At 35.5% G+C, this 23903-nt stretch overlaps 1 protein-coding gene across 5 annotated transcripts in view; it reads right to left on the bottom strand.

Moving 5' to 3' along the window:
* The window catches only part of LOC107847362 (protein SEMI-ROLLED LEAF 2), a 51981-nt gene extending 30803 nt beyond the window's left edge, over nt 1-21178 (bottom strand). For 2 of the 5 annotated variants that reach the window (XM_047398998.1, XM_047398999.1), the window contains exons 1-18: nt 20840-21158; nt 20432-20595; nt 20283-20357; nt 19977-20092; nt 16741-16855; nt 15487-15615; nt 13535-13582; nt 13231-13436; nt 12937-13133; nt 12536-12828; nt 4690-4839; nt 4246-4599; nt 3996-4145; nt 2572-2647; nt 2214-2341; nt 1860-2051; nt 643-783; nt 349-477 (exon numbers count right to left, since the gene is read on the bottom strand). In XM_047398998.1, coding sequence (XP_047254954.1) covers nt 349-477; nt 643-783; nt 1860-2051; nt 2214-2341; nt 2572-2647; nt 3996-4145; nt 4246-4599; nt 4690-4839; nt 12536-12828; nt 12937-13133; nt 13231-13436; nt 13535-13582; nt 15487-15615; nt 16741-16855; nt 19977-20092; nt 20283-20357; nt 20432-20566 — 2634 coding nt within the window. In that variant the 5' untranslated portion in view covers nt 20567-20595; nt 20840-21158. Of the gene's footprint in view, nt 1-348; nt 478-642; nt 784-1859; nt 2052-2213; nt 2342-2571; nt 2648-3995; nt 4146-4245; nt 4600-4689; nt 4840-12535; nt 12829-12936; nt 13134-13230; nt 13437-13534; nt 13583-15486; nt 15616-16740; nt 16856-19976; nt 20093-20282; nt 20358-20431; nt 20596-20839 lie in introns of those variants that run through there. The other 3 variants (XM_016691567.2, XM_047398997.1, XM_047399000.1) reach the window with 3 other exon arrangements.
* Between the last annotated feature and the right edge of the window lie 2725 nt (nt 21179-23903).

Genomic DNA, 23903 nt, shown 5'->3' with positions numbered 1-23903 from the left:
ATCAGCACCACTATCGTACCTTAACACAAATACAATGGAGTGGCACCACTGTCGTGCCTGTCGTGCCTGAACACAGATATAATGGAGCGGGGGAGATCATTCAATTTCATCCCTTTTGGTTATTCTGCCTCACCAATGGGAAGACAAAAAATAGGCTGAACCCTAGTTGTCCCGTAAAGGCGAGTATACAGACACATTTCTCTATTCTTTCCCTCTTTGTAGTCTCTCCTTGCAATAGTGCAAAGACCAAGTAGATTTTCAAAGTTTAAAATGTCAATAATATGTAAGTAAACCTATCCATAGACTAATCTAGAACATAAAAACATGTTCTTCAAAGCAGTTACTCACCGATTCTAAAAGCTGGTTAACACTTAGAATGTCAAGGGAATTGATGGACAGGGATGTCTTTCGACCTGATTGGCTTCCATTAGCATCAGAAATTGCTTCTTCATCTATGAGGGAAGGAGGTTCCATGACCTGATAAGAGTGAAGAAACACAATCACCTCTCTTAGAAAGCATATCTGAAAGTAACACCATTGGAGTGGAAGAAAAGTTTTAAGACACCACAAAAAGAAAAAAAGTAACCAACTAGACATAAATAAATGTATATCTCAAAATACACAAGGTGGTTCCTCTACAACCTCATCAAAAGTCTCGAACTCAATCTGAGCAAGTGGAGAGCAGGGGTGAGGCGTTTCCATATACACAGGAATCCCAAGTGGATATGCATCATCCGGTTCAAACCTTTCCAGGAGCAGTGTTCTTATGTTTGATAACTCATTCTGGAAAACAGTAGCCAAAATTAAACATCCTGTTCTAGAAGAAGATGAGAACAAACCCTGTACTAAGAAACTCATGATTTACAAAGAAACACATTTATTTAATAGTTTAAGATATAAGAGGGATTTGTTTGGGTATAACCACCTGGTATCCAGAACCTACTGACCAACTAATCCATATTCATACCACATAATGCCCATAAAAGGAGGAACGCTCCCTACCAGGAGTTATCGCTCCATTACCAGAGACTTTTTATGGAAGAGGAAAACAAGAGACTATATTGACAGCGGATCCATTTTTCCTATGACTTTGCATAAACAGTGGCAGACATGTTTATAACTTGAGCAGATTACGCTCCAATCAAATACTCTCATCCTACAGTAGCAGAAAGCTCATGGAAGCAGTTAAGAGAGTCTGAGAGAAGGAGGCTCTCCAACAGCTCTCCTTTGACATTAAAAGGATATATAACCAGTTCGAAGATAAACTATTCGGAATCATGCCTTAGTATGTGGCTGATGAATATTAATATCATCGAATTCAGGTAACAGTTTGAATCATCTTATATTGACACAATGTTATCATATCAGTAGGCAAAAGAGTGATTTAGAACCAAACAAGAAGCTATTTTTCTTGATTTTCTTCAACCTGCTTCTATTTCTACTCTGTAATTTGTTAATAAATCGATATATTTTATCAATACAACATCAAGTCAGTGTCGTAAAAGAATGTACAAGTAATGTCATTGATCAACCCGAGTCAACCACAATCTTCCATCAAACTTACCAAGACACCTTTTTTTTTAAAAATGAGGCATGGTGGATTCCTTACCAAAGTACAAATGTAAGAAGACGCATTTATGCTGTCTATATCATTCTTTATATTTTGAAACAATCTTCTTTTTACTCTATCATAACTGTATTCACCAAACAAATCAAACTAGCTACTAGTGACCCAAGAAAATAGCATTAGCGTGTATAATTCTCTGGCCTGGCAGCAAAGAAAAATTCCCCGCCACGTATGAGGTTACCAAAAACCTGCATCATACATTAAATTTCAGAGAAAGCTAAGAAATTAATACCTCTGAAAATGTTCTGCATTTAGTTGTGAAGTGCAACATAATGATTTCTTTAAATTTCTCATCGTCTAACTCTACTGCTGACAGGGATTTCAAAGCTGCAATATCATCTTCCTCTGAGCCATAACCATATGCTTCACTACCAGATGTGGTTTGCAGCCTCACATCTTCTCCCAACTTAAGATAAGGATCAACCTATTTAACCAAACATTTATGGCATGATTAAAACATAAACAAACTATATATATTAGAAAACATGGAGGGTTAATCAAATTAGGCCTAAAGGCAAGATTGGAAGAAATCAACTATTTATCCAGCAAACTAGAACGTAAACACAGAGAGCTTTGGGAGATTAACCATTTCATCTGTCAGTGATGATTTCACCACAGGACTTAGTTCAGGGAGATTGCCCGCCCTTGCTGAACAGATGAGCATATATGATGCCAAAGTAAATAGCGACCTCCTTCGAGATGGTTGTAACCCTCCTTCAATAAGCAGTGAGTAAAATGATAAGTCAATATTTGCAACAAAAGACAATAATGCTGGTAAAACCAGAAATTTTATTCAAGTACCCAGTCAGGAAATTCTAAAGTGATTGAAGTTTTCATTAGGTCGTATTACTGATATCAATTTATCTCTGAACCCCAACTAAATAACTGTAGATTGCACTCCCAAATATGCAAGATGGTGGGACTTGATAGTGAACCCAACTCACCTTCTTTATCCATCGAAATAGTCCTTAGAGAGAAGGCTAACTGGAAAGACCGAACAAGCGCCATGTGACTAGAATTCTGCAATTAGCAAGACCAACTATAATGTGATTGATGAAAACAGTGGCAAAACGACATAGAAGATGGAGATCAAGCAATTTAAGACCAAAAACAGTTCGGAGTAGTTTTTGAAATAGCTTTGTCAAATATTTATTTGGAGAAAATAGTTTATGCAAGAGAAAACGTGTTTGCATAGTTGTAGTTTCTTGAAGTATTCTGAATTTTGTGTAAATGAGAAGAATTTTTTGGTTATAAATTTCCTCAAGAAACTTCAGCTTTTTAGAGAAAAAACTTTAACTAAACAAGATATTTAAGTTTTTTTCAAAAGCACGCCCAAACACCACATACAAGAGAGACAAAATGCTTGACCGTTTCCCCTTGCATTTCTGATTAGAGTTAGATAGTTAGACACTTGGGATGCTACAAAGAAAAATCCAAAATAAAAAAGAAAACATTTCGAGGGTGAAGAGATGATCGAGGGCATGGAACGTTATCCCATTAGCAATCATGTGGATAATTTGGAAAGAAAGAAACAAAAGGGCCTATGAAGGGGTGGAACTAGGTTTTGTAAAAAAGCAAAGTAGTGTTTTATCTCTAGTTTCTCTTTGGCAAAATGCATAACTAACCCCCTATTATATCATCACATTTTCAATTACACACCTTTCCTTTAAGAAGGTCCTATTACCCCCTAAACTTTTTTTCCCGTAATTATATCCACCTTTTATGATGAGCTGAACAAATGTCATAGTTATAATAAATGGACTACATAAGACGCGCACCAATAAAATGACTCCAACCCATTTTCTTTTTTTATTTTATTATTATTTAGTCTTTAAAAATTAAATGAAAAAGAAACAGTACATATTTCCCAAATTCCTACATTTATTCACTCTCTCTCGATGAAAGCCATATTTGTTGAAGAAGTCAATCAATCCTAATCATTTGAGGATAATTTCTCCTAATAATCGACGTCAATAGAGTGGAAACGAATATGTTGCTTTACGCGATATAAGGTTGTGTTTTCACGCTTTTGTCCAACTCAGCATAAAAGGTGAAAATAATTACGATAAAAATAAGTTTAGGGAGGTAATAGGACCTTCTTAAAGGAAAGGTGTGTAATTGAAAAAATGATCGATAGGATAGGGGGATAGTTATGCATTTTGCCTTTCTTTTTGGGGTTCCTATTTGTATAGAAGATTGTACCTCTTTTGTTGAAAATCATATTTTGATGTAGGTTCTCTCCTTTGGGTATATGACATGTATACGGGTTTTCCTCAATTGTAGATAAAATTATTTAGCTTATCAAAAAGAATATACTGAAAACTGGAACAAAGAAACGTTAACATACAACAAAGAGATTGGATCTAACCTTTGATCGAGTGAAAAGTAGAGCAATTTTGTATGTTTGGGCCATCGCGTCAAAATTGGAAGGTGTGTTATCAGTCAGTGTTGCCTCAACCCAGATAGATGAAAGCAGAAGACTCACTTGGTGAGTACTCAACCGAAGCGACGTAAGCTCCTGAAGTATTCCAGATTATAAGACATTTAATAAGCTTAAAAGGAAACCAACTCATGGACATTTCTTGCAAATAAAACAAGAGACGTTAGTTCTTCCATACTGGTTTCCTGTCAGAGAGGCCATCCTTGAAGCCACAGGATTGACTTTCAGAGTCACCGGATTGATGTGAATGGCGACTGCCATCTTCATTTTCTTCTCCCACTTCTCCATCTCTAAATCCATTTCCATCTGTATTTCCGTCTTGAATGGAGAAACTCTTTATTCTAACCTTAGCCAACTTCCTTGGTGATTGGACTAGAATACTCTGGGAAGAATTTCTACTATGCAGAGATGACAAGGGACTGACAGGTGGCATAAGCACAGTGGCGAATATATGGTGTGCTCCAGCTCGTGTTTCATGGTCAGTGTGTGCCATTGCCAAGAGCAAGTGGAGAAAGAGAGCATCTGGAAAAGCCTGAGGGGGATTGAAAGCAGATTATACCATTTGGGCTACATAAAAGTTACAAAACAATGAATCAGGAGCTCAACAACAGATTCTAGTTACCTTCCTGTAATAAGACACATTTGGAATGCAAGAAACAATTTGTGCTGTGCGATACACAGCTGCAATCGTTGATCTAGCTGCCACGGTGCTTGTTGGAATGTTCTCTAGCACCATGCCGATCATATCAAGTATAAGGCCCACATCAGCAACCTGCTAATGACGTAGATGTCATAATAAAAACACTACCTTCACCTAAAACATAAAGCACAGGGTATACTCGTGCAAATAAGAAAAAGATCTGAACTTGGAAGCCACAATAAAAATACAACATTCACCATATAATGGCACATGGTTCCTGCACTCTACTAGAGACAAATAGGATGGTGATGTTTGCAATCAATTGTACTTGGTAATAGCAAGCAGCTTATAGCAAAAAATCTAGGTAAATTGAGCAGACAAATGTTAAACTAAAGAGAGAGAACTTACTCCTCAGAAACTATAATCATACTTGACCAACTCATTATCATCACAGTTTTGACTGAAAACATCAACAGCTATTGACCTTTGAATAGCAACAGACGCAAGTACATTTGTTGAGTGAGTACATTTGTTGAGTGAGTATGACTAGAAGAGTAGTTGCATCAAATATTACCCCGAGTCCAAAGTAGAACTTTAAGAGGTCGTTTGGTGTAAGGGATAAGAATAAATAATCCTGGGATAAAATTTTAGTGCCTCATCATTTCTTGTTTGGTTGTACAACTTGGGATAACTTATCCCAGGATTATTAATTAGTACCGGGATAAGTTATCCCTCCCTCTTGGTGGTATAGTAATACTAGGATAAGTTATCCTTGAATCCCCACAAACCCTTTTTATAATCACTTTTCACATCCATGCATAATCACAATATTTTTAATACCATATATAATAACATTCACAACCTCCACTACTCGTTATTTTACGATAAATCATCATATTTTTTATTAAAAAAATTACACTATATAAATATAATTTTTATTTATGAATATATTATACGTTGAATTTATTTGACTAATTATTATGTTTATTTATACATTTTGATTTCTCTTAAGAATAATAAAAATGTTAACTCCATTGTTAAATTACATATTTTAAATTAAATAGTTTTTCAATCACTTGAAAATTGATATTGTACATATCAACTAAACTGTTGATAATTTTAATATTTTATAATATATGAGTGATATGTGTTTAAATGAAGTAACATAAATAACAAATCCTCTTTTACTTTAACAAACTTAGGCTGGAATTTTTATTTCAAACTAAATTAGATGTAAGATTTATTTTTAAACACACACGGCATAATCATGGGAAGGCACACACAAGAAAATTAAAGCTAAATAAGATGAAAGTTTTATTTTTAAATACACATGACATAATCATGGATATGCACACACAAAAAAAATTAAGCTAAATAAGATAAAAGTATTATTTTTAAGAATGAACAACTAAAGCTTGAAAAGAAATTATATTAAAAAAGCTAAATAAGGTGGAGGGTATTTTTGTAATCAATTAACTTATTCTTAGAAATTATACAATGCATATTATTTTGAATACAACAAACCAAACACTCAATTAGAAATAATCTAGCATAATTAATTCCAGAATAATTTATCCCATCATAACTAATCCAGTATAACTTGTATTCAAACCAAACAACCCCTAAAACTACTTACTGGTATAGATTCTAGGAAATGCAAACGATTTCTATTTTTATGAAAGGCTCATTATGGGGATAGAGCGAAGAAGTACGCCAAACAAACTGCAAAGAAAGGGTTGCTGGCTATGCAATGCTTATCTATTATTCACTTGTAGTGATTAGAACTAGCACTCTCCTTGGTCCAGTATGCAGTGTCAAGGTTATTAACGCAAGATCAGCTTGCACTTGATAAAGGAAAATGTCAAATGCAGGTCTTGTGAAACTCATAGGTCTAATAAGCATGCATTTGGTCCAAACCAATTTTCATAAGCCCTGGAAACTAAATCAAAAAGGCACAACTTGTAATGACCCTCCAGGTCATTTCCTTACTTTTCGCGCGTTTTCCCGTTTCGAGCTTTCATGTAGTATTAGAGCAGTTCAATAATATTCTTCTCTTATATTTCTCACATGGTACAACCGTACAAGAGCATTGGCGAGAAACTCAGTCAAACAGGTCACCATGCGTCAATTTCCGACGATTGTCAGGGCTAATTTGTGTCATCGTCTAGTTTCGTCAGTGTTGTGCAAAAACCAATACCATCACTGGGTAGTGGGTACCTACTCTCCAGTGTCAAAAGCCCAGCCAAAAGCACCAAAAAAAACCATCTCACGCGTCCTCACATGTCGATCAGAGGTGAGACTTTTTTGGTGATCTAACCACGCGCCGGGACGTGAGATACTTTTCCAAAAAAAAAATTCAGTTGGCGCCATCATTTTGACCCTACCAATATAATTTTTCTCAGATTCGTTTTAGCAGTCAAATCTAATTTGTCCGCTTCAGCATAGTTCCGGGAATGCCAGGCTTATTTCGACAACATTGATTTCATTTAGTCCTGTAATTAAGTATGAACCCTTAATGAGGAGATTAGAAAATCAGATGTCACAATCTTCTACAATGAGGGGGAGGTTGTTTTGGAATTCTGACCTAAGTGTAGTTATAGTAATACGCTTGGACACATTTGTGACATAAGTTATTCTCGACCTACGTGTATTTATTGTACTCCCTCCTTTTAAAAAAGAATGACCTACTTTGACTTGGCACAAAATTTAAGAAAATAAAGAAAACTTTTGAATCTTGTGGTCTTAAATTAAAGTTATGCCAAATGTACCAAAATGCCGTTTAATCTTGCGGTCCTAAACATGTCATGTGAAAAGTTGAAATTAAAGTATTGTCAAAAAAGGAAAGGGGTCATTCTTTTTTAAATGGACTAAAAAGGAAAGTAGGTCATTCTTTTTTAAACGGAGGAAGTAATAGGATTGGACACACTCATAAAATATGTTATTTTTTGCATGATTGACCACCTAAAAATGCTCATGTTGCTCAGAATAACACCACAAATAATTAGTGGGTTTATTTATCTGAAGAGGAATAATGAATATATTCAGTATCGAGCAAGTAAGCAGACAACTCTACCAGCAGCCTCAACTATAGTGTCTCCTATCTTTGGATCATTGGTTATGGACTCTGGTGCCTTCTGATTATATTTCTGGTGATAAATCACTTCTTTCAAATATTATTTATGCAGAGTCTCTTCTGACTGTCACTTTCGCCAATGGTAATCAAACCAAAGAAAAAAGCGTCGAGCAAGCTAATCCCCTATCCGCTGTCACTTTAAATTTTGTTCTTTATGTCCCTCCTTTTAGTTTTGCATCGGTTAATCATTTGACTTGATCCCTAAATTGTGGCATACTATTTCTTGAGGACTCTTTTATCATGAATGACTATAGCACGAGACAAGTCTTAATCCTTTTTGAGTGATGCAATCCATCTTGCTTCATGTTTCATTACGCTTTTGTTTATTATTCCTTATCTTGAGCCGGGGGTCTATCGAAAACAGTCTCTCTACTTCTTTGGAGGTAGTGGTATGGACTGAGTACACTTTACCCTCCCCAGACCCCACTTGGTAGGAATACACTGGGTTTGTTGTTCTTTACCCTCCCCAGACCCCACCCCACTTTGTGGGAATACACTGGGTTTGTTGTTGTTGTTGTTGTTGACTATAGTACGAGACAAACAATTAGTGTACGATATGAATCACGAGGCTTCCACTACCTTACCTCTCCTAACTCCTTCATAGCATGTCCAAGACATATTTCACAAATGTTTGGGACATCCTAGTTTGTTCTAACTACATAAGATGGTGTCTAGTTTGTCTAGTCTGTCCACATGAGATGTGAATCGTGCCCAACTTGGAAAACACACTCGAACTACCTTTCAACATAGTGTTGAGAGTCGTGCAGTCTCTATCTTTTTCTTAGTTCACTATGATATTTGGGGTCCTAGTAGAGTTAGTTCAACCTTACGGTTTCACTATTTTGTTAGCTTCATTGATGATTCAAGATGTACCTATATTTTCTGAATGAAAGATCGCTCTGAATTGTTTCCTATATTCAGAGCTATTGTGCTAAATTACAAAATCAATTCAATCTCTCTTTGTACCTTTCGTATTGATAATGCCTTGGAACTATGTCCTCCCAATTTCAACAATTTGACTCATCAAGAAATTATTCATCGAACTTCTTGTTCGTACACCTCTCAGTAGAATAGAGTAGCAGAGAGGAAGAATAGACACCTCACGAGACTACTTGCACTCTTCTCATTCAATCCCATGTTCCTTTGCGTTTTTGGGGTGATGCAGTACTCTCATCATGCTGTTCAATTAGTCGCATGCCCTCATTTTCCATCCAAAATCAAATTCCTTATTCAGTATTGTTTCCTCATTCACCTCTATATCTCCTCCCTCTATGTCTTTGGGAGTGTTAGAATATGAGTAGGAATCGAAATATTAAATAAAATCCTACTTGGAAAAAGATTATAATGTCAGTATATAAATAAGGTCTCAATGTAATAATTTAGATACACAATTAAATAATATTTTTCTCCATTATTTCTCACATGGTATTAAAAGATTCGTGAGAAAAATATCATTCTAGCATCACTGTGTAGTTTTACGGTGTAGTCCAAATATATATCTTTTCAGTCAGTGTATTTCATAAAAAACCAACACCATCATCAGGTTCGGAACTTTTCAACATGAAAACCTCAATCGGACTCATCGGAACTAGGTGTCACACGCCCTCTTACGCGCCGCCACAAAATATACTTCAGCGAGCACATCAGATCCATGTGCCAGCGCGTGCAACGTCTTCCAACCACTTTTTTGGTAGTTTTATTCAGTAGCCTCACCTCTTCATTCTGAGGCTGCCCATATAATTATTTTCCGATTTCGAGCAACTTTCGACTATTAGATCTATTTTTTGGCAACTTCAGTTTTTTCGAAGAGTTTTCCAGTAAAATCATACATATAGATACCTGTTTCTTAGTGTTTTCAAGTCAAAATTCACAAAATGTCGTTTGGGTGTGATATTTTTGGTCCAAAATATGGGCATTGAAAGTTCAAGCCCTATGATTACTTCAGAAAATCAAACATCCCAGTCTATGAAGAATCGACGAGGAGGAAATCGTTTTGGTATATCTAGACCTAGGTGTAGTAGTTATTACAAAAGGCTTGGACATATTCGTGACATATGTTATTCTCGACCTAAGTGTAGTTATTGTAATAGACTAGGACATACTCGTGGAATATGCTATTCTTTGCACGGTCGACCATCAAAAAATGCTCATAGTGCTCAATCTAACACCACAGGTAATCAATGGGTATATTCATCTCAAAAGGAATATAATGAGTATCTTTAGTATCAAGCAAGTAAGCAGATATCTCTACCGGTAGCCTCAACTGCACAATCTCCTAACTTTGAATCATGGGTTGTAGACTCGCGCGCTTCAGATCATATTTCTGGTGATAAATCACTTCTATCAAATATTGTTTATTCATAGTCTCTTTCAACTGTCACTTTAGCCAATGTTACCAAACCAAAGTAAAAGGAGTAGGACAAGCTACTCCACTATCCTTTGTCACTTTAAATTCTATTATTTACGTCCTTGGTTGTCCTTTTAATCTTGTATCAGCCAGTCATTTGACTCATGCCCTAAATTATGGCATTCTATTTCTTGAGAACTCTTTTATCATGCATGACCCATAGTAGGGGACAAATAATTGTGTAAGATATGAATCACAAGGCTTTTACTATCTTACTCTCCTAACTCCTCTATAGCATGTCCAATTAGAGATTCTCCGGACACAATTGACAAATGTTTAGGACATCCTAGGTTGTTTAAACTACAAAAGATGGTGCCTAGTTTGTCTAGATCATCCACATTAGATTGTAAGTCATGCCAACTTGGGAAACACACTCGAACTACCTTTCAGCGTAATATTGAGAATCGTAATACTAACCCTCATTATACCCTTACATGTTATCATCGTCTGTTATCACCCCATTATGCATTTGTATTATCTTTATCTCCATCCCTAAGTCCACAAAAGAAGCACTTTCTCATCCAGAATGGCGACAAGCTATGATTTACGAGATGTCTATTTTACATGCAGTATGGAGTTTTTTTCTCTACTTTCAGGTAAATCAATTGTTGGTTGTCGTTAGGTTTACGCAGTGAAAGTTGGTCTAGATGGCCAAATTGATCGACTTAAGGCTCGTCTCGATGCCAAGGGAAATACTCAGATATTTGGGCTTGATTATAGTGATACTTTCTCTCTCATGGCTAAAATAGCATATGTTCATCTTTTTCTATCCATGATTGCTGTTCGGCACTGGCCTCTTTATCAATTGTATATTGAGAATGTTTTTCTCCATGGTGACCTTAAAGAGAAAGTTTATATGGATCAGAGCAACCACTTGATCTTGTTGTTCAGAGGAAGGAGAAAGTTTATACGAATCAGAGCAACCACCTGATTTTGTTGCTCGAGGGAGTCTGGTCTAGTGTGTCGATCGTGTCGTCACTTTATGGTTTGAAACAGTCTCCTCAAGCTTGATTTGGAAAGTTCAACACAGAAATTTAGGAGTTTGGCATGATTCGCAGTGAAGTTGATCACTTTGTGTTTTATCGACATACGGCTCCAAATCTATGTATTTGTTTGGTGGTTTATGCCGATAATATCGTTATTATCGACAATGATCAAGATCAAGATGGTATCAGTTTGATGCAACATCACTTTCAACATTTCCAAACTAAAGACCTCAGTAAACTAAAGTAATTTGTAGGTATTGAAGTTGCTCAATCCAGATCAGGTATTGTTATTTCACAACGTAAGTATTCCTTAGACATTCTCGAGGAGACCAGAATGGTGGGATGTAAGCTCATTGACACATAGATCCGAATATTAAACTCCTATCGGGAAGGGGAGCCACTCCGTGATGAGTCTTCATTGTTGATTACCTACTCGTCCACAAGCTATTTTGGATTGGATTTGGGTTGAGCTCTCATCATTCAGAGTTGATCCATTTCCCTATTTTCGTTATGTCTTTATTTTTGTATATTTGGAGACAAACTTGTATATTTACTTACTATTACCATTCTTCTATTAGTAGGCTCTTGTACTAGTGACACCAGGTTGCAGGGATGGTGTGCGTGTATATATATATATATATATTAATTGTGTATATAGGCCTTTATATCTCTTGTATTAATTGTGTATTTGGCCCAGTTTTGCATATTGTCCTTTATTTCATATCATTAGCTACCACTTTTCCGCATATGGCTAGTGGGGTTGGCTTACCTACTGGAGGGTTATAGTAGAGGTGTCATCATGGCTTGATTTCGGGTCGTGACACAACTTCAACTCTCAATCTACAAAGCGAATTGCTTCCTTAAACACGGAGCAAAAAGAAAACATTGAAATCATACAGAACAAAATAAAGGGTAGTGGATTGCAAGTAAACTTAGATGATGAAAATTTACTTCTTTGTAACTTATTGGATTAAGATACATACGTAAAAAGAAAAGAGAACTGCACCCAAGGGTGTGGCCTTGCGGTTCAATGAAGTTGGGTTGAGCACCATGAGGTCTCAGGTTTAATTCCGAACAGAGACAAACATTAGGTGATTTCTTTCCATCTGTTCTATCCTAGGTGGACAAAGTTGCCTAATACTTGTTGCTGGTGGGAGGTGGCAGGTATCTCATGGAATTAGTCGAGGTGCGCGCAAACTGACCCGGACACCACGGTTATAAAAAAAAAAAAAAAGAATAGAAAAGAAAAGAGAACTTAGACATGCTTGCGGCCAATTGAAAACCAAATTATCAAAGACAAACCTTCTTCGAGAACTGTAATATGCACTTCTCTAGGGCAGATTGAAGATTGGAGTTAGTATTATTCAATCCGTCTTTCGGACTAGATGCTTCAGTTGAATACTGCATGCACTTCCTTAAGAGTTTAATCAGGTCACTAATGACACCAACTATAGTTGTGGAAGCTTTCTCTTTGGCATTTTCCATTAAGTGTGTAACCACATTAACTATACTGATCTGTATGTCAGGCTGCTTGACGATGTTCCTCTGATCCAAGTGCTTGACCAAGATGGATAGCAACAAATGGGAATTTTCACCTGTGGTCAAAATTTGTAAGGAAAACTTGAAAGAGCAGCCAGCAGACCGAACAAATCACAAATATTAATCTCAGCTGAAGAAGAGGAGAACAAGAAGCCCATGAATACCTGATTCCTCTAAGAGGCACTGCAAATGCATGAGCACCGAGCAGGCAAGTCCTTTCTCTGAAGCCCAATAGTTTTCAGTGTCAAAACTATGAAAAAGAGGTTCAAGAACCCGCCGTACACTAGTTGCTTCTTTTGTCAGTAAGGCCATGTTATGTAAGCAAACTCTGGCCCAATAAGAGGGGCTTTTGGCTGTCTCTCTGATTAAAGTTGGACAATAATACAAAGTAAGCATAATTCATTACATTGCCAGACAGAGGAAAAAAGAAATTTGCAATTTTAAGCATATAATCTTACACTGAGGATGTCAATTTTGTATTTGCATTCATGATATTTGGCGAGGAGGAAACCTTCTTGCTTATATCAGGGAAAGATGAGCTGTGATTGTCACTATTCAACACTCCTTCAACCCACTGTTCTGAAGGTTGAGACAGTTTACTGTCTTGTCCATTTTCTGGGTTCACTGTGAAGTCAATGTAATTCTCCAAAGTCGCAGTAATAATCTGCATTATTTTCATCAAAACATTGAAACATGAATTGGCAGTTGGAGTATCTCATAATCTGAAAATTGAATAACTGAGTAATATTGAAATTATCTTGCCTGATCAAAGTCCATGGAGATGTGAGACTGCTCCCCCATAAACCACACCTAAAAGAAAAAAAAAGAGGGGGGGGGAATAAACAAACGAAACACACATAGAGAAAGGTCAAAAGAGGAAAAGAATAGACTCCACAGTGTAGCCTAGAGAGAAATTAGAGAAATAAAAGGACATAAAAATATATTTGCACTTCCAATAAAATTGATAAACACGAAAATGTAATGTATAGCTATGATGAGAAATGGCCCATAAGCTTAATAGCATATAAGTTGTTTACTACTTAACCTTATAAGCAAATACTGAACCTCATGCTAGATTAATTACTTTCCCTTATTCTGTTCTCTTCACAAACTTTGAATTATCTCCGGATGCACAACATTCAAATGAATTAATTAAAAAAAACGGAAGGATTAATCTCTAATACCCCTTGAGAAACTAATGGTTAAACGTCATGAAAGAAGCTTCTTATCCAAGTTATAGAAGTCACACTAGAAGTACTGAAACAAACAGGCACCTTTTCTCAGTTACCGGGTTAAGTTAAGCTACTGTTGTATATGCTTGAAACTTCCCAATTTTATTGGATGTTCCCGAAGGATGAGTATTATACACTTGAAACTTTTATAGGTACTAGCAAATTATGTGATGTAAACTGGCATAATTAGCTGCCAAAACACAACATATGAGTAAATATTTAATAAGGTGCCTGATAAGAAAATACTGAACCCTCATGCGAGATTAATTCCTTCCCCTTATTCTGTTCTCTTCACAAACTTTGAATTATCTCTGGATGCACACACAACATTCAAGTGAATTAATTAAAAAAAAGGAAGGGTTAATCTCTAGTACCCCTTGAGAAACTAATGGTTAAACGTCATGAAAGAAGCTTCTTATCCCAGTTATAGAAGTCACACTAAAAGTACTGAAACAAACAGGCACCTTTTCTCAGTTACCGGGTTAAGTTAAGCAACTGTTGTATACGCTTGAAACTTACCAATTTTATTGGATGTTCCCGAAGGATGAGTATAATACACTTGAAACTTTTATAGTTACTAGCAAATTATGTGATGTAAACTGGCATAATTAGCTGCCAAAACACAACATATGAGTAAATATTTATCATTGAATAAGGTGCTATTCCAATGAGTTTGGACAGGCACAATGAAAACTAGTCTTTGAAATGAGTTAAATAACTCCAACACACAAAAAAAAAAAGCACCCCAGCCCCCATGTACTAGTCAACAATAAAAGACTTGTTATCAGGAAGGGCTAATTAAGGATTCACATTACAAGCTTTAATCACCATAGATGGGCCGTTCCTGGTTCTAACGGGTCCAAGACATGTCAAGTTGAGACAAAGACACTATATGAAAAGGTAAAGAGTAGTTAGCTTGAATGTTCTGTGCGATGACAACTAAAATACATAAACATCCTAGTATGTGATTCAAGAGCTGCAAAAATAAGTTATTTGTGAGATTAAGTGGTAAGGTACTGATGATAGTGAAACAACAAATTCAGCTAAATCCTTCAAAGAAGGTACTATCATTAATCTATGCCACCAAATCTAGTGATTATGAATTTCAGAAAACACCCCAAATACTTGAAGTGGTTCCAAGTTCTAGGTAGTTAAGATTTTTGCAAGTATAATTAAATAAATACTCCCTCCGTTTCAAAGAGAATCACCTACTTTCCTTATTAGTCCATTTCAAACAGAATGATTCTTTCTTGTTTGGTAACACTTCAATTCTAACTTTCCACTTGGTATGTTTAAGACCACAAGATTAAAGGGCATTTTAGTATATTAGACATAACTTTAATTTAAAACCACAAGATTCAAAAGTTTTATTTATTCTCTTAAACTCTGTGCCAAGTCAAACTATTTCATTCTTTTTCAAACAGAGGGAACAATAAACAACAGAGAGAGAGAGAGAGAGAGAGAGAGAGAGAGAGAGTTTACCAAGACAGCCAGAGTTTGCATTCCGGCAGACCGCAAGTGCAAGACTCTATCATCATCTCCAACTTCTCGAGCTAGTTGGCAAAGTTTAGGTATAAGGCCTTCTAAGTTGAACATGTAAGTACCATCCATCTGCTTAAAAGGAGAAGCAAGAGAACTTGAATCTACTTTTTAGAATAACAAAATATTTTCCAGGTTGTTCTAAATCCATTTATCAAAATCACACTCCATTTCTGTCTCTCAGACCACTCCCAAGGGTAAACACCAACCCACCAAAACTGTCCCTTGTTTCTTCTAGAATTAAGCCTCTTATAAAAGCCAATAAATAATTGGAAACATTTAAAATCTAGGATAGAAAATGCAATACCAGTACTTCTTTTACTTTTTTTTTGGAGTAGGTGCGATTAACTAATATTGCTCTACTCATTCATCAAATGTTTACATCCTCCTCGTGGAATTACAATCTCAAAAGCTAGTTCAAGGGGTGAAAATGCTCAAGCCATATTAAAGAGACCACTCATCTCTTAAAGGGCCGACGCAATCTTCACACACAAACTCACACCCATGGCTGGACAGCTAGCATGTGGGCAATTTAATATGGGGGCCAACATCACGAATGAGAATTGAGATTGATCTTGCCTTGATATCATGTTGAAGAAATGGATCTTGAGCCTAGCTCAATTCCAAAAGCTAGTTCAAAACGTGAGTATTGTCCAAGACCATATAAGAAGACAAATTTTGCCTCCCATCCAGATGTGGAACTTAACACTCCCCTCACACCCAAAACACATCTGAAGTGTGGATCATATAAGATGGGGGACCACATTGGATGAAACAAGACTTGGATGGGCTTGGCTTGGCACTGATACCATGTTAAAAAAATGGACCTTGGGCCTAACTCAACCCCAAAAGCCAGCTCAAGTGGTAGGAATTGACGAGCCATATATTGTACCTTGTCAAGAAAAAAAAGAATTGCCAAACCATGTTAAAGGACCACCCATCCCTTAACGGGTCAAAGTAGGACTCTTCACAGTCCTAACAAACATCATTGCTTGCAAGCCGCTCCAAAATTATGACGACACAATGATTCATACAAAACTATCCGGTGGCAGCTATAAAGCATGACTACCCAAATCCATCATCAAAATATACATTCTTGGTTCAAAATATATGAGCTGAGTACAATTACTTCCAAATAGCCTCTCCTGTGAATGATATCCGTACATATTAACATCTATTTTCCTTAGGCATACAAACCTGGCTATTGATGAAGTCGACTAGAACGTTGCAACCTAAAATCTGCATTTCATCATGCCGTGTTTGTTCGAAAAGAGTGCGGATAATCCCCAATAGACTAGTAGCATAAAGTGGCCTGCAGTTGTAAATTTAAACTTTTAATCCATTACATTTCGTTCTGAATGCATAAAAATCAAAAGTAACCTGAATAAATATTGTATGCAGAACTTCAATTCTATTTGTGCATTAGTACAAAACTGCATACCAGACACATAGATATTGATGGTGTACGGGAAGAAGCATTTCCATCAAAAATTACTTAGTCAACTAGAATATCGTAGATAGCCTATTTTCAAGTCAATTTCTGAGTAAACAACTATGTGTTATCAGGTAGTCAAAGGCACACTGCTTAAAGCACTTTTAAGACCTGAAATGAGGCACAAAACATGTTGAGTGCTATACCACGCTTTATGGGCTCTTCAGTGTCGCCGTCAAGGCTCTAAGGCATACTTTTCCTTGCCAATGAGTTCAATCCTGAAGATGTGACACTAAGCAATTGATACTTCACTTTATCATCAATTTTTTCAATTTCTTTGTCCGTATATTAGTTATTCATGCTTATGATCCTTAATCGATACATATTTGTACTTTTCCTCCAGTTGCGCCTTTTTTCATTAAAGCTCACACTTTATTTGCACTTAAAGCCCCAAAGGACCTTAGAGCCTTTTTGTGCTTGGTCGCTTTTGATAAGACTCTGCATTATTACTTAATGGTGTCTAGACATATTTCAGGTGGCATATTCTTGCAAATTTTTTTTCAGTATGATTATTCATTGCCTAGTTTCAAGACTAACTAGATCTCCGGTAACATCAGTATTTTAAAAAAAAAATGGCAACAGGAAGCAAGAATATAAGTCACCAAGGAAAACGGGAAAATATCTAAAACTATCTCATTAAATAAATTGCATCTTAAATGAAGCAGAAAGAGAAATGTTTTATAATCCTTTTTTTCCTTTATGATAAGGTATGAACCAAGGAAGACGCTTTCATTACGGAGTGAGGCTATCTGAACCCTTTTTATAATATTTTCTATTTAATTGTGACCTAACTCAAGACAAATTTGAAGCAGTTCCACCACCCTAAACTATCGTTCTGACCAGCTTGTTCATGCACTTTCCGCTCATTAGTTTTCAGGAGACATTTGACTAGGTCTTTCTCTTTCGTTTGGGAGTGCATAGGTACTTCATAAGGTCAACTATATCAAAAGGCTTCCATAACAGCTTCTAGTAACAACTCATTTGTTTGATTTTCTCCAAAAACTCCTTTAGAACTCCGTACTCTTTTAACCAAGGGCAACTGGTGCACGAAGCATCCTACATTCATGCAGGGTCCAGGGAAGGAACACACCCTAAGAGGATATAAAGTAGGCAGCCTACCCTGACACTGAGCACCAGCTCATACCTGTGACCTATAGGTCACGAACACAACTTTATCGTTGCTCCAAGGACACGAAGACAGCTTTATCGTTGCTCCAAGGCTCCCATTCAACTTTGAAGTCTTTTAGGGGTCGTTTGGTGTGAGGGATAAGGAAAGATAATCTCGGGATGAGTTTTTAGTACCCCTTTATCCCTTGTTTGGTTACAAAAGTGTGGGATAACTTATCCCGGGATTAATAGTTAGTACCGGGATAAGTTATCCCTAGCTTGGGGTGGTATAGTAATACCGGGATAACTTATACCGGGATAAAATATGTAAATTATAAAAAATACCCTCTTTATACATCACTTTTTCACATCCATATATATTTCCATAACTTTTAATACCATTTTCTTCACTACTCGTCATTTTTTTGATAATAAATTTTTCTATTACAAAATTACATTATAAATATAATTTTTATTTATGAATATATTATAGGTTGAATTTGTTCGCCTAATGCTTATGTTTATTTATAATTTAATTTCTCTTATACAAATATTGATTATTTTTAATTAAATAATCTTTTTTCACTTAAAAATTCAAATTTTATATATCAATTAAAATAAATAACTTTAATATTTTACAATATAAGAGTGATATGTGCTTAAATGAAGTGACAAAAACAATTAAATCTCTTTTACTAAAATAAATTTAAGATGAAAGCTTTATTTTTAAAAATGCACGATTCAATTATGAGAATTCATAGACAAAAATATTTAAGCTAAATAAGATGAAAATTTTATTTTTAAGAATGAACAAATAAAGTTTGCAAGAAAAATATTTTTAGAAAAAAATAAGGTGAAGGATATTTTTTGTAAATAAACAACCTATTCTTAAAAACTATACCATGCATACAACCAAACACCCAATAACAAATAATCCCAGCATAACTTGTCCCAACATAACTTATTCTATCATAACTAATCCCAGTATAACTTGCCTTCAAAACAAACGACCCATTAATGTTCTCAAACAAGTAAAGGCAGGAACAACTTATCAAAACAGGTGTCGATCTAATGTGGATTTCCTTCAGGTACATAACTCTTGATAACCAGTAAAGGCTATCAACAACCCCTTTACAAGGGGAGAGGAATTTACTACTGGAGTTTTCATTCTTTGAGTTCTAAGTTCTTGTGTAAATGAAAATTTATAGAACCACACCATGGGTTCCAAAACTGACACTGTATATTAACGTATGCATACGAGAAATGAAGAGCCTTTGTAGTTCTATTGCAGTCAAGGACAAAAAAAAAGAAAAGCTCTTTCGTCTAGTTTCTCCACTGCTGCCAAAAAATAACCAAGCAATCTTTTGATGATTGTTCTCCACATATAGATTTTAGAGAATGAAAATATAAAAAGAGGCAGCCTGGTACACTAAAGCTCCCGCTATGGGTAGAGTCCGTGGAAGAGAATAAAAATATAGAAGATCCATATTCTCCATATTGTTCTCCACAATCCATTCCTTTTCTTCTTTTTCTTTCTCTTTTCCTCTTTTTTTTTTTTTTTTGATAAGCAAGATTCATTCCCATTTATATCACCTGTTTATGTTCAGTTTCATCTGTTACAATTAATTGTAGCCATGCACCTAGAAAGGCATAAGATCCGGGGTTCAATCTTCCCATCTAAGCTTAACACTAAGTAGAGCCTTACTAAACTAATGGTTTGTTCCTATCCTTTCCTTATTTAGTAAATGCAGATATATCTAAAGTAGGGCATTCAAACTGGTTTTATTTTTGAGCTATAGGTCCACAAGTATTTCTATTAATTGTTCAAACTTACATCTGCTCCTTACATGAAGAGAGCAGCTTCCTGTAGATCATGGTAACAACCTTCACTGACCCAAGGTGCTCATTTCGCAAATCTTTGAAACACCTTTGCTCCAGGTATTCAGTAATCTGAATCACATTGATCAGTAATTAGTATATACATATTAAGGAGACTCATGGCAACAAGAAAGCTTTCCAAACATGGTAATTAAAAGAAACTTTACAACTCCCAATATGGAAATTCTGATACATGAATAACAATTCATGGCTACAATTTTATGAAGTACTGAACTATAACTGGAGAAAAAGTTAATTTTACCTTTGGTATGCGCAATGGGTTTCTGGAAGCATACTCACAAAGTTTTACAATTTTTCTGTCATTTGGCTCAGCATCCTGCAATGAATGTATAGAAGATAATAAAGAAGATATGTGTGAAGAAAAGAAGTAAGGGGATTCAAGAAATAGACCTGTGATTTGGGGAAAATCTCTCCAAGGAGTTTCTTGTAGCGTTTAACAGGCTGTCTTGACCTTGCACGCAATGACGGACAAAAGAAGCAGAGACGACCACATGCAGGCACTACTTTCCTTGACATCACCCCCATCTTTATGCAATTTTACTTGAATCATCCAACTGTGGAAAGCAAAAAAATTCTAAAGGCGTCTTTGTCTTGACCAAATTCTAATATGAGTATGCATTTGCAGTATAAACTTAATAAATTCTTCTTCTAGACGCTTTCCTTTCTTGAGGGTCCATATAAGAAATTACATTCAAAGAAAGGCATCATGATTTCAAGAAAACGGAGATCCAAAATCCAACAATCATCAAGAATGGAGCCAAAAAATAAACATGTATAACAGAAATAAATAACACCCACCAATTGAAAAAACAAAATTGAGCTCCTTGAGATCTAGATCCACACCAATGAGCTGAAATGAAAAAAACTCCAAAAGCCCCTCCTCAAAGATTGAGTGTCTTCTTTTATTCTTTCACTTTGAATGAAATTGTCAAAGCAATAATTGGTTTCTACTTTAAAACAATGACTAAGAAGAAAGAAAGTAAATGTTTCAAACAAAAAGATAATTATAATTTTTATCTGGGATTATTAAGTGAAAGGGGAGGGGAGAGGCTTGAAATCTTGAACTTTCCTCCCCTTTTGAGGTTTTTCAATTCCTCAAAACTACTATTTATTCCAGCAAAGAACAGAGAATTGGAGAAATTATGGAATAATACACTTTCCAAAAGTAATTTATTTTTATACTTACCTGTACCAAATTTTCTAATTTGATTCTTTATTTTACATCTTTTTTCATTAATCAATAAGAGAAAAAAAAATTCATCTTTTTCCCTTTACATTAGTTACTTTTTCTTCAAATTAAAATATAAACATCATTTAATAAGAGTACTATAATAAAGTAGCCATGTTATTAATTATTTTTCTTAATCAATGTGTTATCTTAAGATGGAGTACCTGGAGTGTAAGTTTAGTGATGTGTCACAGGAGGCTGACGTGGTTGTGAAGCTGGACTCTCACGTCATTCTGAAGAGGGAGAGTTTCAAGTATTTAGTCTATGATTCAGGTAATGGTAAGATTGACGAGGATGTCACGCATCGTATTGGGACAGGGTGGTTGAAATAGAGGCTCGCTTCGGGAGTTCTATGTGATAAGAAAGTGACTCCGAAGCTTAAAGGTAAGTTCTACAAAGTAGTAGTCCGACCAGCTATGTTTTATGGAGCGAAATGTTGATCAGTTAAGAAATCTCATATTTAGAAGTTAAAGGTGATAAAGATGAGGATGTTGCGATGGGTGTGTGATAATATCAGGAAAGATAGGGGTGAGAAATGAGATTATTTGAGAAAAGTGAGAGTGGCTTCGATGGAGGACAAAATGCGAGAAGTGAGGCTACGTTGGTTCGGGCATGTGATGAGGAGGGACTCTGATGCTCCAGTGCGGAGGTGTGAGACACTGGCTATGGATGATTTTAGGCGGAGTAGAGATAGGCATAAGAAATATTGGAGGGAGATGATTAGGCATGATATAGAGTAGTTACAGCTTACGGAGGACATGATCCTTGATAGGAATGTGTGGAGGAGATGGATTAGGACGGAGGGTTAAGGGTGGGAGTCCATCGGTAACAGTAGGGGAGTATTCTTTTTTGTGTCTGAAGTGTCTTGTTCGTGGTGTTGAGTGTTATCTATAATTTCGGATTTATAGTTTTGGTATTATCTTATGGATCTAGTATTATCTTGTGGCTAGCGTTGTTAGTTTATATACATTTATATTTTGTGTTTGATATATTGTTATTGGTTCTAATCCGGAGGTCTATCAGAAACAGTCTCTCTACTTTACTTGAGGTAGTGGTATGGACTGCGTACACTCTACCCTCCCCAGACCGCACGAGATGAGAATACACTGGTATGTTATTGTTGTTATTGTTGTTGTAATGTGTCATCTTAATTTGGGACGGGGGTATTTTTATAAATACTGGTTATCACAAACCTACAAGTGTAACGGGCAGGTCCAGCCTGAACCAAATTAACGGTTCTTTGTCAGTTGAGAAGATATACTATATTTTGGCATACAAGTCCAACTTTGACCAAATATTGCTTAGTCTATTTTCATTTGATTATCTGGTTTCGATTTAACACAAATTTTAATAAAATATAGAATAATGTTGAATCTTATGATTGTAAATTTTAAATAGGTTAAATGTATCAAAATGTCATTTGATCTTATAATTTTAAATATGTCAAGTTGAAAATTAGAAACTAAAAGATTATCAAAAAGAAAAATAATATTCTTTTTGAAATAAACTAAAAATGAAAATAAGACAAATAAATTAAAGCAAAGTGAGTACGCAACAATATACCAAAGTCGCAAAAAGAAAGATAGTAAAATAGGAAGATACAAAGCAAATGAAATAACAAATAGTAATACACCTTTAAGAACAAGAAACTTCTTGATTACTAAATAATATTCCTGTGCTCCTAATTTATGTGACATCTTTTTCTTTTTAGTTTGTCCAAAAAAAGAATGTCATATCTCTATAATTAGAAACAATTTAACTTTATAATTTCATTTTACCCTTAAAATTTCCCTTTTACCCTTAATGAAATGATTCACAACCACATAATTATTCAAGAATTATTTTGGACCATAAATTTCAAAAGTCTAATTTTTTCTTATTAAATATCGTGTCAAGTTAAATATGTCACATAAAATAGAACGAAAGGAGTATTGTATTTTGGTATACAATTAAGAGATCAAAAGGCTTTAGTCAAATGGAGTAAAGACATAGTGGGTAATGTTTTTCAAAGGATTGCTACTCTAGAGGACATGGTTAGAATGAAAGAAGCGCAACTGGAAATTAATAGTACTGATGCTAGTAGGAAGGAACTTGCATATGTAGAGGAAGAATTGAAGAAATATTATCAATTAGAGGAGGAATTTAGGAAGCAAAAAGCTGGAATGACATGGTTCACAAAGGGGATGGGAACATTAAGTTCTTCCATTTGTATGTCAACAGAAGAAGGAAAAAATTAAACTCACGGAGATAAAAAATAATAGGGGATCACTCTTAAAGACTCAAATGAAATTGGTACTAAAGTTAAAGTTTTTCAGGATCAATTTCAAGATGCTGAGCATGATGGTAATTATAAAATGATTGATTGTGTCCCAGAATAATCACTAAAGAGCGAAAGGTGGATATGGACAGAACTCCTACATAGGTTAAAAATGTAGTTTCTTCCCTTGGCAAAGATAGTGCAAATGGCCCTGATAGTTTCTCAAGTGAAATTTTTCAAAAATGCCGGAGATAATTAAAAAGGACATTATGAATGTGGTGATGGATTTCTTTTGTGGAATGGAGTTGCCTAGATATATCACTCATACAAACATTGTTTTAATACCAAAGAAGAAAAATATGGTGAAATTGTCAGAT

This window comes from Capsicum annuum, chromosome 11, assembly GCF_002878395.1.
Source record: "Capsicum annuum cultivar UCD-10X-F1 chromosome 11, UCD10Xv1.1, whole genome shotgun sequence".
Taxonomy (NCBI): Eukaryota; Viridiplantae; Streptophyta; class Magnoliopsida; order Solanales; family Solanaceae; genus Capsicum; species Capsicum annuum.
Note: the sequence above shows the minus strand (reverse complement) of the source record. Positions and strands in the feature narration are given on the sequence as shown.